This window comes from Tinamus guttatus, unplaced genomic scaffold (assembly GCF_059628265.1).
Source record: "Tinamus guttatus ecotype Peru unplaced genomic scaffold, ASM5962826v1 Tinamus_guttatus_pri_ptg000302l, whole genome shotgun sequence".
Classification (NCBI taxonomy): domain Eukaryota; kingdom Metazoa; phylum Chordata; class Aves; order Tinamiformes; family Tinamidae; genus Tinamus; species Tinamus guttatus.
Window position 1 is genome coordinate 44,618 of NW_028288836.1, and position 15,640 is coordinate 60,257.

A 15,640-nucleotide genomic window follows, 5' to 3' on the forward strand; every position below is an offset into this window, starting at 1 on the left:
ATATGCAGCTTCTACATTTGTCATGCAAAGTTAGCATCCAGTAACAGAGCTATTAAATTATGTCTCTCAACGATCCCTTACTTTATGAAGGCTGAAGTAAATGTTAATGGGCTTCTACAGTGAGCTGGATTGGAGAACTGATATGCCAGGCAGAAAAGAATTCAGCCAAAGATAGTTTTCAGCCAAATCATTTCTCTGCTCTGGCTCAGAACACAGATTGTGTGTATTTATAGGCTTATGGGGTCCAGTGGAATGGCCAGAGCAAGAATAAGGATGATTTTGGTAAGGGTTATTGGCTACTGATGGTGACATATCTTGGCAAATGTAGATTACTTATATATATTTTCTGGTTAGAGCTCATGTTTACGAGCCTCTGCTTTATACTTGAAATGAACTCACAAGGCAGTTGTGCTTTGAAGGAGAAATCATAATCGAATGCTTTCTGTACATGAGTACATAGCTCCCCCATCAGTTTTGTGTCAGATGACTGCTGCTGCTCTCCCAGGGCTCTGCTTGCTTAAGTAAAACATAAATGCTGTATTCTAAAAATTATCCTAAGCTGTTCTGATGGATCAACGTTTTGCTTAAACACTTACTGCTCTTTCAGCCTCTGTTGTGAAGCAGAGGAGCAATTGGCTGCTAAAAACATTCGTAGTTTCTATTGATTTCTTCATTATCTGTTTTCCTTAGCACCAAAAGGAACAGCTGGAATGGTATTTAAATGTACACAGTTGATTATAGTGATAAAAGATGGAGGCTGTAGAAGGAGTTACAAGGAAGAGACTTAAAAATTAAAAAAAAAAAAAAAAAAAAAAAGGCAGCCTGGTGTGTGAGTCAGTGCTGAACAATTCTGGCATGCTGATCCAGATGTGCTGGAGTGTTGCCACTGCTCCCCTAGATAATAGCGTTGTCTTGAAAAAAGATATTGTGTATCTTGATTTATTTCTTCTGGAAAATGGGGACTCTGTAAGTGCATGCAGCTGTTAACCATGGCAGCCTCTTTGCAACCTGGGCTTTGGGGAAAGGTACTGTGGCTGATGTGTAAACATTGGAATTACTTTCTTTTTTTTTTTTTGGGTCATGTGGCTGACCTCTATACCCAATGAAGCAGGGAAAATTAAAAAGAGTACTTATTTATGTAAGCAAGGCTAGCTTTTTATTTATTTATTTGCATGCTATTTAAAATAAAGATGAGAGAATGAGACAGGTAGTTCATATGTAGTTGACTAGTCCTTTGGTTACACTGCAAAGAAACAGCAAGCTCAGAGCTGCCCTGTGATTTCTGTGTTGTGTTTGGTTTGCAAGAGCATATTTGTTACCAAATATGCGTGTGGAGCACTGAGATGGCATCATAAAGCCAGATGGAAGATAAAAATGCCTTAAACCTGAAAGCCATCCTGCTTTGTTGGCAGGAGAATTGTATGTCTGCTGCAGGATGTGGGAATTCGGTTCATGAATTAGTGCATACGTCTAAGCACGTAACTCTTCTGCTGTGTGGTTAAGAAATTAATACATCTGTTCAGATGGTAGAGTTGCACGTAGTAGTTGGAAGTAACGGTTGTTGAATCCCTGAGACATGTTTTCCCCCCCCCCCCAAAAAAAAGAAAAGTTTTACCGTTCCATTTTTTGGGGCTAATTTTCTTAAAGGTCATTTGTTTTGATTTTTCTGGATTATAAATGGGCATGAAAAAAGTGTCTGCATGTGTGAGAGTTTGGAGGGAACCACCAAGTCAAAAGAGCTAGATTGGCTGTCTGGGGACCTGAGAGTCTAGCTCTGATGCTCATGCACTCTCTTGATATTTTTTTTTTGTTGTTATTAGTTTTTTTTTTTTTCCTCTCCTCAGAAGCACTTCCTGGTGAATGAGTGTTACTCTGATAGGCACATTCAGATACTCCTTTTTCCCTGTAGCGCGACTGCTTTGAGCTTTGCTGGGAAGCACCAGCCCTGTGATGCCCACACGATACTGTGCACCAACGTAGCTTCTGCTTTCAGAAGTGCCCTGCCTGCCACAAAAGCAGTAGATCTATGTGATGCTCCCTGGGAATGAGATTTGTATTGCACCTGTGCAGAAAGCAGCTGTGTAGCACATGTTTGGCAGCCTGCAAAGAGGCATGCTGGAAGTCCTGGCCATCTCTGGCTTTTCCAGAAGGTCTGTAGCCAGGTTATAGGTACATCCCATTAGAGCTCTTGCTCCCTAGAAACATCAGAAAATAGCAGGGAAGTTCTCATGGACCAGCCTCAGTAGATCAAATTTCTCACAGGGAAAAGAGAAATGTGGTCAAGGAAGTCAGAATTACGGTGTTAGGTCATGATATCACCATTACTCATTTTGCTTATTGGAGAGCCAAGCAAATCACTTTGCTCTATATAAATTTTGTTTCCTTGCTGCTATGTTAATATTAATTTTAAACTTGTAACATTGTGAATATTGATTTTTTCACTCCCATGCAAACAATGAGACATTTCAGTCAGTAAGCCAATTTTTTCAGCAAGTGAAGAAGCTGAATTTAAGCTTGCCCGCTGGCATGCTTTAAAGTATGTGGGACCGTAAATATCCACATCCAGATTGCCGTGTATTGGAAGTAGTATGTCCTGGCATGCTTCCAGCCAGAGGGTGGAGAAATACAACTGATCATTCAGAATAGTTGCCCATCCCAAAACAATGAATCCCTTCTGGCTTTTGTGCCTTTGGCATTTAATAGCATGGGAAGGGAGAAGGTGAGATTCAGTTTTGTGCTAGAAGTTTTATACAAGTAAAAACTTTTCCCCACGAGATGGATGTCATAGAAGTGTTTGCACAAAAGACAGCAATAAAAGCCATGGTAGTCGATACTGCGGAATATTTCACCAGGTAGAGTTGAGCAGAATTTTGGTGTGAATTCAAATACTTCCGTGTGTGTGTGTCTGTATGCGTGTGTGTATGTATATATATAACGTATACGTACACATGCGCGTGAAACTAAATGGCACATATATACCTCTGTGTGTGTATATGTATATATGTGTGTGTGTGTATATATATATATATATATATATATATATATATATATATATATATAAATGCAATTAAATAGCTCCCTCGGCATCTGTGAGTGGGAAGACCAAAATCCTGGCCAAACCAGGTGTTTGTAGTAGTGCCAAAATGCAGCAAACGGATATTTTCTGAACTGGAATAAGATGTGGGAATGGAGATCAGAGCTGACTGGAAGAGAACGATCCCTTAAGAGCGAGTTGGCTTTTTGCATGTAGCCTCTTTGTGTACTCTAACAAGTTAATTATAAATCAGTTCAGAGCACTTTTTCTGCATACCCATATACTCGATGGTGTTACTAGAAGATCCTTTTTTTTTAATTTTTCACCTTACTCAAGCTAAACGTCACATCAGAATATATGAAAGATGAAATAAAGAAAAGGGAAATGGAATTGGCTAAGATTTCAGGTATGAGAACTTGCTGTTTCCGAAGAAAACTATTGAAAGGATAGCATGTACAAGGCTTGCTGGAGAAAGAGGGCATCGTTTGACGGGTGCCAGCATATGGGAAGACTGAGGAGGCCTTTTTTGACCATGAAGTTGCGGATTGATCCACATCAAGCTGTGCAGTGGGGCAGTTTTGACCCAAAAAAATTCATGGACGTGACCACACTGTGCCTCGTGCCTCCATGTCAGAAATACGGCGTCCGCTGGCTGAGGCTTTCGGCACTCCGTGTCCTGAGGCGACAGCCCACATGTGCCCTGGCTCTCTGGCGTTCCCGGGTTCTGCAGGGCGCGTTTGGATGGTGGCAATAAGGCCACTCTCCTTGGAGCTGCGCCCCCGCGCGGGCCCTTCTCAAGCAGCACAACAGCCCTCAGCTGCACTCGTGTCACCGTTACAACCCTGTTCCCCTGAGTTTTGTGTGTGTGTCTCATAATGCCTGTCACGTAAGTACAAGGCAGTAACACTCACTGTGACCAGTCGGGCAAATTTCATGAAATACGTGTAGTGTTTGTTCCTTGTTTTGGTGTGTCGGCATTCTCAAATCTGAGAGCTGAGGTTGGCAGTTTTTAAACTTGAGATGAGAATCACATTTGGTGGCAGAGTGCTGGGTTGTGTTTGGGTGGATTGATAGAGCTATAATCAGGTTGCCTGGCCCTTGTTTCCTCTCAAGCATTTCAATTCTGGTAGCACCTTGTTTGGGAGGAGGGGAATAAAATCAAATTTAGGGTTTAGTGTCCATGAGTTATGGAGATAGCATTTGCTCAAGAAGCAGCAATACACCTTTAAACTGAGTGAACTATGCCATGGTATACAGAAGTATTTTTTTTTTGTGTAAGAAGTGGGATGAATGCAAACAGAGCACTGGTAATCAGTATTTTAAGAAGCTTGGTGCTTTTACCAGGATGATTTTGTTGTGAATAGCGAAATCACTCAAATGTGCTTATAGAATGGGTAGAGCTATCTGTAGCTTTTCTAAGGTAATTAGATTCTTCAATAAATAAATAAATAATAATTAAAAAAAGCATGCATTCTGTGTCTTAAATGTCACTCAAAGACCCTGGAAGACAAACTTCTAAGACTTCAGTATCTCAGTCTTTTGGTGATAATAAAGTGTAGGTTTTGTCTGCTACGTGTCCAGAAAGCTCAAGCTTATAAACGCACGCACATGAAATAATTGTGAAAGAGATTGACAGATGTTCTACCATTAATGAAAAGTAAACCTCTGAACTGGAGAAGATATTTAGTAACAAGTGATTGGTCTCTGATTATACTCAATAAAATACCTTAAGATCAATAGCAAAGGCTTGCTTAGCTGCAGTCTTTCAGGAGATTGCAGGGATGGGACTTAAAATAGATGGAGGCCCATGATGGAATCACTGAGACTTCCAGGATGTGGCAGACAATTAAGCGAATACTATCTCAGTGACTAATGGCAGGCTCCCAAGAACTTGGGAAAGAGGTAGCACAGGATGCAGGCTCATTCAAGCAGATGTTTCTTAGGCTATGCCTATATTTAGATTGAGAAAAATATGTTGGGTGAAACATTTGCCTGTCAGGGATTTGGAATTTGTCTTCCCTGTCCTATTTTAATACTGCCACGATGTGAAGAGCAGATGAAAGGCAAAGAACCTTGTTCAGTGCCTGGATGTAGTTACTTACACTCAGTGTACACAACTGTACATTAGATTTCTCAGAGGCACTGGGTAAAGCTCTTCCTAGAATCACAGGACTCAGTGCTAGGTTTGGTCTTCATTCTCTGTCCTGTACAGAGTAATAAAAAGACATGACTGAAAGTTGCTCAAAAATTCGCACTGAGATAAAGCTTTCAGTGATAAAGTTTTCATTAAGTGTTTATTGCTAAGCTCTGCCTCATTAAATGTTGCATTATCTCAAAATAAATAAGTAAAAATAAAAAGTCTCTACTCCTGCCCTGATTGAACATACGTGTGGCTACAGTCATCTGTGTTGATTCTCCACAGTGAACTTCTTGGTTTCTTATGGCTTTCCTAAGCAAGGCTTTCCTCTCTGATACTATCTTCATCCGTAGTTTTCTATCAGGAAGCAAGGTCAGTTAAGTAATTTACAGTATAGGCAGTGCTAATTCTAGGCTTGAAACTTTCTGCAAGGCAGCTGGCTGCATCAGTTGTGCCTCAGCTCCCCTGAGCAGATTGTGCTGATCTGCATCCAGCCCTGGTATCCTGACAGTTGTGTTTCCTCTCTCGTGACTCGCCTATAGACTGCATCACTTGGAAGCTGTTTGTCAGAAGCTTAGTGGGAAAGGCTGAAAAAGCTTGCTTGATAATCTACTAGAAAGAATAACTATTGGCCTGGAAGTGTCTCAAAGCTGTTTAGTCACTTCTGAAATGGCTTAAACTGTGTTCTGCTTTCACCAGCCTATGAATCACAGCTAGACGAGTACTGCGTATCAATTGCAGCTGTTGTTCCTCTGCACATTCGCAAAATGCTTTTCCTGCCCGGGCAGAGGGCGATTTGGCTAATGAATTAGCCAGGGCCGTGTCCTTCCGAGCCCCTTGGTATATCCTGGGGACAAGATGCTGTGTTTACGATCTTGCTGATTCTCTCCCAAGGAGCTAGTCCCTGGCAGCCAGGTCTTGAGCGGGGCCGCACGGCGCTCTGCTGTGTCCACATCCTTCTGCGCTAGGTGGTGGTGCTGGGGACCGGCTCTGTGGAGTGAAAAGTCTTCTTGTTCAGCGCTGGCTCTGCCCCCGGTCCCCGGGGTGAGCATGAAGGGAGATATTCACACGGGCAGAGCGTCAGCGGCCCGGCGGTGCCAAGTGCCATGGCTCCTGCCAGCTCCCGCGCGCGGCGCCGTGGAGGAGGCGGCACCCCAAGGAGAGGCGTCCCCCACGCGGGTGTGATGGGAGGGGAAGCCTGGAGGTGCTCTCAGGCCCCCACTGAGTTGCAGTGCTTGTAAGGGAGCCAAGGGGCAAACTTAACGTGGTCCAGGAGGCTCTATTTAATTCCAGTTTGTCTGCTCTAAATCCAATTTGTCTGCGATAGACGTCTCTGAATTATGCTGCTTATAAGTCAGTTTAAATAGTGCAGTAAGCGCAAGGTTGAGCTCTTCCAGTGATGACTGAGTTTGTGAGTTCTGTAGTCGGCATGAAATTATTACTCTCTTTTTAACTAATATAATTGCAGAATTGCAAGTTGCACTAATTCTGTGTACAAACCAGCTTACTTGGAAGATCTCTAACAGGAAGCATAGGTCTGAATCAGAAAAATAGGACACTGAGTTCAGAGGGAAGAAAAACATGTTGTCTGGGTTTTGAAACCTGGGTACAGTTTTCAGTTTGTTTTGTCAAGCTCCTTGATCTGAAGTTTCATTTATCTTGAAATTTGTACTCCTAAATTTGCATTTGGGGGGAAAAGTAACAATTGGGTGCTGCATTGGATTATGTTGGAATGAATGCTTCTGAGTGCTTTGGGCACACGTGGTAAGTTTTCTTGGTTCATGCTCCTTTCTATTAAGAAAGACTGTTGTGACTTGAGATAGTAACATTTGTGAGTTTGGAACTGCGTTTCGATATGTGACAGTCGTCGTCTTTGAAGCACACGGGTAGTCAGAAGAACATAGTGCTTATGAATAGGCAGTTGTGTTTTCTTTTTTTAACAATGTACTTTATAGAGAACGTGCTTTGGTTAAATCCCATCGCTATTTATTGATTTGTGAAAATTGAGCCTGTAACTTGCTACTGTCAAAAAATACTGGAAGATTTATATAAGGCTCTAAAATATACAAAAACAAGCATTTGGTTTTAAAATAAAGCTTTAATAGAACTGAATATTTAAGACCTGGGCTATTTCATTGAATTTTTTAATGTAGCTACATTGGTAGCTAGTAAATCTTCATATAGACATCAGAATGAAACAGGTATTTCTACAGGAAACAATAAGTAAACAAAAGAAAACGTTTGTTTTACTGTCTGTGAAATTAAGCCAGTTTGCTTACGGACCCTATTTTAATTCTGTTAACGTTTTAATCAGGTTCAAGGTTAATGAAGCCTGTTTATATTTCTAAAATGTATAAAGACAGAGATTAAAAAGTAGTCCAAAGATATTAATGCTTTCAATCAAAGAAGTTATTTGTTCAGAGGAGAAAAAAAAAAAAAAGCAATCACTGCTCTTAGACTCGCTTACAGGCCTGGAAGGGGGCTAGGAGAGGAGGGACGCACTTTGCGGTGTGTGAGTGCTGCAGGCACTCACAGGGGTGCCCCAGGAGGCAGCGCGCATGGTGCTTTGATCGTAGGTGCCCGAGACATGGTTGGTGAAAATTTTCCACCAAGAACTTAGGATGTAACAGCTTCCCTCATAAAACTGTGGAAAAGACCAGCGTCTGAGTCAGGTGACCACTAATAATACTTAGGCAGTGTATACCCAGGGAATTTTCCATACGTTACAGTGTGTAAGAACGTAGTTCTGTGTGAGGGTGCACGCATATGTTAAGGGAAAAAAAAAAAAAGTGAAGAAATTGGAATTAACTAGCTTAACTATCTGTGGTGATGTTTGCTCTAAGAGTGGTAAATTGAAGTCAACAGGGTAATCTTAGCTGTAGAGATGATGCTAGAAAGTAATTTGTTTTTTGCATTTATTTCTGTCTATAAGGAGATAGAGAAATGTTATTTTCTATTCTTTTCCCTCTTTTTGAAGGCCACTGAAAATGTTACGTTATCTGTGTGCATGTGTCAGCCTGGCTGTGCAAATGTGATGGTGTCCACAATACATCTCCCTTCCTTCCTTCCTTCCTTCCTTCTCTCAGGGAGGGTTACCATAGCATTTCCCTGCTGGTGCCTCTCGCTGCGCTGCAGATGGGATTCGCGCTGCGACTGCCCGGCTGCTCCCTCGCAGGCACTCGGGGCTGGAGGAGGAAAATGGGAAAGAACGGGTGACTTAGCAACACGGATAAAGCTTTCATGGTATTTCCAACAAGTGAAAACTTTAGCTTGAACAAAGGCTTCTTTTTATTGAAGATGGGATTTTCCTATGAAGAAAAACAAATCCTGTTTTCCCCTCCGTCTGTTTTTCCTTTCCAGGGAGACTGATTTGGACTAGTGTCTGCCTGATCCTGCCGCTTACGTTTCTTTCTTCCTCCTTTAGCTGTGGACATGGCTTGAAGAGTTGCAGAAAGAGCTGCTTGACGATGTCTATGCAGAATCCGTGGAGGCTGTTCAAGACCTGATTAAACGTTTTGGTCAACAGCAGCAGACCACTCTGCAGGTTACAGTCAACGTCATAAAAGAAGGCGAAGATCTCATTCAGCAGCTAAGGTAATGCATGTTTTAGCAAGAGCTAAACATAGGACCTGTTTTTATTTAAATCTCTTCTGGCACATCTCTAATATTCTGGGAGCCTCTTCCTATTCTGAGGATGGAGATGATTAAAATATAGGGCCTATAAATACATTTTATAAATATTAGGAGTACATTGATGCTTTGTTCGGTCGTGATTGTCTCAGTGTGTTTACAGGAAGCACAGCTCATAAACAGTACCTTCAGCAGACAAGATGTTGTTTACATGATCTACCTTTGTGGTGGGAGCACTCACATGCTTGTAGACTTGCAGGGCTCCACAGGGCTTGAATCCTGAGCAGTGGCCTTGTTATAAAGTGACATGTGAAATTGTTTTTCACACCGATCTGTAACTTGTATCCAGCAAAGATTTTGCAGTCCATTTTATTCAATAATAGCCTTTATAAATGTGGGGACCCACACATGGGGGCAACCCAATTTCCTGCAGGAACTGATGTCATCTTATCTGAATTCTTTTTTTTATACTAAGGACCATTTTTGTTTGTTTGTTTGTTTCTGTGTGTGTTTTTCTTCTGTTTCTCTCTCCAAACTTCTAATTTGTTTTTTCATTGCCGAGAAGTTTCAGTGGAGTAAATGATTATCGTGACCCTTCTTTTTTCCACGATAAAAGGATTGTAAAAAGAAGGTCCTTAAAATGTTGAATTGGTCAAAAAATGCAAATAATCTCATTTCTTAAAGTTCTTTCAACTGTTAAAACTTAACTTAGATGTTGTTTTAACAGAGATTCTACTAACAAAGATGTACGAACTTAGTCCTTGTGTAATGTGGCTTCCACGAACCCTCTTATCTAAAAAAGTCTTGTATTTCAAGGTTATGTTTAGAACCTAAATTGTGTTGCATTTTTTTAAAATACTCTTTCCCCTCTCTCTCTGCTTTGAATAGGGATTCTGCCATTTCTAGTAACAAGACCCCCCACAACAGCTCCATCAATCACATAGAGACAGTCCTGCAGCAGCTGGATGAGGCCCAGTCTCAGATGGAGGAGCTTTTCCAAGAGCGCAAGATCAAGCTCGAGCTGTTTCTGCAGCTCCGCATCTTTGAAAGAGACGCAATAGATGTGAGTGTCTGCCTGGAGCTGCGCAGCACTGGCTGCTCCTGTTCTCGTTGTGTGGGAACATTTCTGCAAGGATGGTTGCATGGTTGCGTTGACATGTGGCTCAGCTGACTGCTGCACTAAGTTCTCACCTGAACTTTGGTTTGCTTTTGTCTTGCCTATGAAAGTCCCTGCAGAGCTGGGTTCTCTGGTGTTAATTGGATCCCAGTGTGCATCTGAGCATGTGTTTCTCTGTGTGTTGTTATGTAAAATCATATATACCAATTGCTTCACTTGGCAAGTATGGTTTAAATATCCAGCTGCCTTGATATTGTAACTGGTAGGCTTGTAGTAAGGATGAATGATAAGATTTGCAAGATGCTTTAGTACACAACTCCGAACTTTTGTGGTAATCTCTGTCTTCCTTTCTTTACCATGTTGGTAGCCCTTTTCTCAGTTGACAGCTACAAGTGGTGTGTGGAATTCTATTTTAATCTTTGGGAATGCTGTTGAGGGCTGTGTGCTCCCCCACACTTCAATAAGGCTCTTTCCCAGCTCTAAAAATAATGTAATCAGTTGTAGTTGGTGTGTGGTCACTATTCTGTAAAATTTCTTTCAGTCTGTCCAAGTTTTATGACATAGCTACAACAATATCAGCTGTCAAGCTTATGGTTGTGTATAGAAACGTTGACAAGCAGATATGAAACTCCATGCATAGCTTATGTGGGTAGCACATGGCATTATAAAGTTTCAGCGAAGTTGGCTGTCTGAGCTCTCTAAAACCACTGGTGCTGCACACAGTGACTAAAATTGAGCTGTTACTTTCAGAGCTTAAGAGTTTCTATTGGTACATGATCCTGTTTGACTATGCAACAGTTTGCCTTGAGACTCTGAAAACCACGAGTTGCAGCCCTAACTTTACCCCTTCCTGGCAGACAGTGAAACTGCAACAGTTGATGAAATAGGAATGGAACAGGGGTGAAAAGACAAACAGTGGAAATGATGGTTCTTCAGGTGCTTTCCTAAAATCATGATTAGATTACATAGCTGGGTGCTGGTTTAGTCGAGCAGACGGTGAGGTGCGATGCAGGAACAGGCAGGCACTACTCCTTGATCCGTTCCCACAGAGGGATCGAAGCCGTGCGCTGTACAGGAGTAATAACCCCAAGGAAAGGGAAGACCAAGAAGGTTCTCTATTCTGCAGTTCACAGTGGGGACATGAAACTAATGTGCAGGGACTTTGCTGCTTTGGTTATGTGGGAGCAGCTCTCTTGAATATGCAAAGAAAAGGCTAGGCCAGCCTGGTAGAACAGTGAGTGTCGTAGTTACTTGAATGCTGTTGTACATGATGGGGCATAAAAGACATCATCTTGTTATGAGACTGTCAGCACTTTTGCCATCTACATGGATTCTAGTGCTCAGTGGGGTCTGTGTGACATTTCTGAGTAGAGCACAAAGCTGGAGGGAAGGAGGAGGGAAAAGCAAGGGCTGGTGAGAAAACTGAAGGCAGAATTAGGTTCAGAGTTTGGGCGAAGTTCGCATTTAGGTGACTGCTCTCTGCCATAGGTGACGTAAACCAGAGTTTAAAGGTAGCAGAAGGCCAGCAGTCCTGCCTTGCAGGTGTGTCCTGGTCCTTCAGGGCAGTACAGTGTTGGTGTAGATGACAGTACTGCTGTGTCTATCAGTTTGTATATCAGTTTGGTGACGCCCGTAAGGTTTTGCAGTGGAAAGCTGCATATCCTAACATGATCTAAAGCTGAAGCTTGGCATGGTTTTCATTTTGGCATGACAACATAAAACAATGCACCAATTACTGTTTTGAAAGAGTTGGTGTGTCCTATGTGGCATGGAAACAAAACCTATGCCTCTGGTGCTTAGTAAAGCCCAGTTCTCTGCTCCTTCCCCTTGAAGGCAGACATCTGTGCAGCTGCTTCCTGGAAGAAAATGTAGAGGGTAGTTCCAGGTCACTTATTTGAAAGCAGAAGTTAAGGTGAAGTAACGTGGAAGTGAAGAGGAGCTACATTTTCATACCAGCCAGGAACTTGCAGGCCTAGTTTTGACCTCCTGCTTTGTGACAGATTTTGTGCAACTGACCTAGTCAGTTAAGACCAGTCTATAGGGGTGCTTTGTTCTAGGTAGCAGCCCGTGGGTACAGCTTTTGTGGAAGGAGAATAATGTTTCCAGGTTTACTTACTGCATGCAAAATAACCCAGGTACAAAAGATGCTTGGCACCCCGCAGGTTCTCGCTCTGCGCCTAGGACCAGTAGTGGAGATTAGGGTTAGTCCTCCTTTCTTGTCCGTTTTCCTCCCTGGACTTATCAAATATTCTTTGAGTTTCTTTTAGTTGCTGACTAAAAATTTCTTTAGTTGCACCTGCTCAGATTATGCCGCTTCTCTGCTGTTACTCTAACTACAGGGCTATCCTCTCTCTGCTCATTGGTCTTGCCACATAAGCTTGACCCTCTCTGTCCTTGGAAAGCTTGGAAGCAGCTGTGAAGAACTTGAAGGCCTGTGTTGCAGGTGCCTGTACTACCTGAAGGCAAAGCAAAGGAACAAGTAATGCCCATGAAGAGTCCCTTCCTAGGGCAGACAAGTATTTGAAACATAAAAAAGCTCTTATGTGGGCTTAGAGAGCAGAAAGGTAGCACTGGCAGCCATGAATATGGCATACAGTGCTATGTGCTTTTGGACATGTGTAATTTGTTGCATCTGTGCCTGTGTTTCTGCTTGTCCATGACTTAAATACTTCTAGGCCTATGTCAGGGCTCCAAACAGAGCATACCACATGCATTTCAAGCCATAGCTTTATCTGTGCTCTATTTTTGGCCCCTACTTGCAGGATGCTTATCCAGTTATCCTAGCTGAAAAGACAAGGATGCAATATGCTGGATCATGGATTTCAGTCTTTTCCCCTTCCTTCCTTTTCCTTTCTGCCCCAGTAAGTAGTTTTCTAAGTCCTGGTTGGCGTTCTGTTGCCCCACAGAAGGATGGATACTTAGGCTCTTCTGAAGAGAGATCTGTGGTTCTTAATTTATTCCCAGAAATTTCTTCACGCTCTGCACCCCTTTGGTATTGTTCCCTGCCTTAGTTTCTGTCACTGTCCCTTAGGTTTTCAAAAATGTAGAGGTATGTCAGGCAGCTCGTACTGCACACTTGGGGCTTCTTGAACAGATGATGTGGTAAGTGGTTTCCATGTGTTTATACCAGGGTAACTATTTCCTGAAGAATAGAATTAATTTGTGATTCAGTTATTCTAATTGTTTACTAGAACTGTTTGACTTGGTTGTGTTTAATTAATGCTAATTGTCTCAATGAAATTTTAAAAGCAAAGTAGGAGCTTGCTCAAGAAGTCTCTTGCAAAGCAGAAATTCCAGGGGAAGCCCTGGAGAATGTGGGCAGAGAGTACTTGATACATTTTTTTCTTTCTTTAACTGCCCTCAATACCTTCAGATTTGCGGATCATAATGGCTGAAATAAGTCACCTTGAGCCGTCTAATTACTGCTGAAGAGGGGTGTGAGGATTTCTAATATTGTTGAGATACTTGGCTATCATGTGCTCTAGGGCTTCCTGTCTTTTGTCTGAGCATGGGGCTAGCCATGCTGGTTCGACTAATTTTTATCATGGGTTTTCTCATGCTTTTGAATGATGGCCAGGGAATGGCATGCACTGCAGTGAGTGTTTCAGGCTAGTTCAGAGAGTGTGTGGGCTGTGATCTTAACCTTGGGCTTGCAAAAAACATGGGAACACATTACACTTCTTAAAAAGCTGTTCTTCCGGCGATGAAAACTCTACTGCATGAAAAACTCTACTGGATGAAAATGCTACTGCATTGAAAATTCCTAGCTGAAGTGACACGCAGTGCTGCCCTCTTAAAACTGCCTGTCAACTGTGTCGAGTACAGTGAATCCCAGGTGGTATGAGAGGATGTAGAGGACTGCAATCTACTGAAAATCAATTGTTATATTGATATAAAGTGCTTAACCTTAGCCACAATACTTTCCTGCTCTAACTGATTGGCCATTGGTGTTCATTACTTTATTTTCGCTCAGTTTGGCAGTAAGACGGATTTGGCACCTTGGGGAGCTGGGAGAGGACTTCATTTTTGTCTTTAAAACAGAAGCACAATGTGCCATGTTAAATCAAAGCCATTTTTTATTGATATTTAAACTCTGAAAGACAGCAGAATTCCCATCCTTTCAACACTCAGGTTTTTAAGTTTGACCAAGTCAAACCAACCAAGTAATTATTTTTTTAAAGGATACTACCTGAACTTGACAATGAGATGGTAAGTCTGATGACTGAGAGTTTTCCATAATGCAATAGATGATTTGAAGAAACAGATCTTAAATTACCTTTGTTTTTAGTAGTAAATGAGCATGTAACTATCCCAGATTGAGAGTTACTGGAAAATATGTTCATGTTGATGATCTTTGTGGTTATCAAGGTGCCTCCAGTGAAAAGGAACAGCATCTTCAGTAGGTGGCCTGTTATGTGGTTTGAGGTGATCTAGGTGATCTACTGTTTAGTGCATCTCAGAAAATATGCCGGACTCATTAATCCAGACAGAAATTAATATGTACTCATAGAGTAGAATGGAATCATAGAATGCTTAAGGTTGGAAGGGGCCTCTAGAGATCATCTAGTCCAACCCCCCTGCACACGCAGGGTCACCTAGAGCACGTGGCACAGGGTGGCATCCAAACGGGTTTTGAAGATCTCCAGAGAAGGAGACTCCACAACCTCTCTGGGCAGCCTGTTCCAGTGCTCTGTCACCCTCACTGTTAAAAAAAAATTTCCTTAAGTTCCTGTGGAACTTTTGATGCTTTAGTTTCTGGCCGTTTCCTCTAGTTCTGTCAGTGGCCAGACCAAACCCATTTTACAGACAAAGCTATAGCAGCCGTAGTTTTTCCAATAATAAGAAATCTTGCTCTCCTTCACTCTCCCATGTGATTTCAAGGGATAACTCACATTATAGCAAATATCCAAAAGCATGGCTGTGTGTGTGTCTGTGGAGAAAACCACTTGCAACGTGAATAAGTTGTGTACATGGTGTTCAGAGTGCAAATGGTAGACAAGAAAGAAGCTGTGAGCAGTGGACAAAAGCCCTGGTCTGTATATTTTCCTATATCCCTTGACTATCTTTTTTTTATGGTTTCAGTGTTGCCTCTGAAATGTGTTTATGCCCACTTTCACTTTGTTAGGGATTGACTGATCAGAATTACGGATTGCAGGTAGCTATGCTAGTTGTTGGACAGCTTCCCTTATGTAATAATGCAAAATTTGCCTTAGTGAATTGGCTAAGATTTTTGCAAGTTATCTGTAGAACTAAGTGGCTCACTGATGCCACAATTCTAAAGTAATTGCTCAAGATATTCAGTTTTCATGGTATCAGGTGAGCAGATTGAAAAGCTGTCAAGAGAGATTCTAGCCAACTACAAAAACTTTATACAGACAATTTAGCCTTGCTACGTCTTCAGCTCTTTTGTTGTTGTTTATTTTTCCTGCAAAGTTTATTTTCCTGGAATTTATTTTACACTTTAATTGACTTGGTAACTTCGCAGCTCAGTCACTTGGAACACAGTGGCACACTCTGCTGACAGCAAATGACATTTATAGAGTATTTATGCAACCAGCACTTCTGTTATAACTGCCCGTGTGGCCAGATCCCCTTTTTGCTGTGTCTCAGTGTGCAAGTAGGTATTTTCCCTCTTTTATTTAGCACTGTTCATGTCAGTTTGTCCTACTCCTGAAATCCCAGAACTCAACAAACAGGTATAACATCACTCTAGATGCCTAAA

At 42.0% G+C, this 15,640-nt stretch overlaps 1 protein-coding gene across 1 annotated transcript in view; it reads left to right on the top strand.

Moving 5' to 3' along the window:
• TRIO (trio Rho guanine nucleotide exchange factor) overlaps positions 1-15,640 on the top strand; it is a 167,382-nt gene that overhangs the window by 41,866 nt on the left and 109,876 nt on the right. The window contains exons 11-12 of the mRNA XM_088528145.1: positions 8,596-8,765; positions 9,690-9,864. Coding sequence (XP_088384271.1) covers positions 8,596-8,765; positions 9,690-9,864 — 345 coding nt within the window. The remainder of the gene's footprint in view (positions 1-8,595; positions 8,766-9,689; positions 9,865-15,640) is intronic.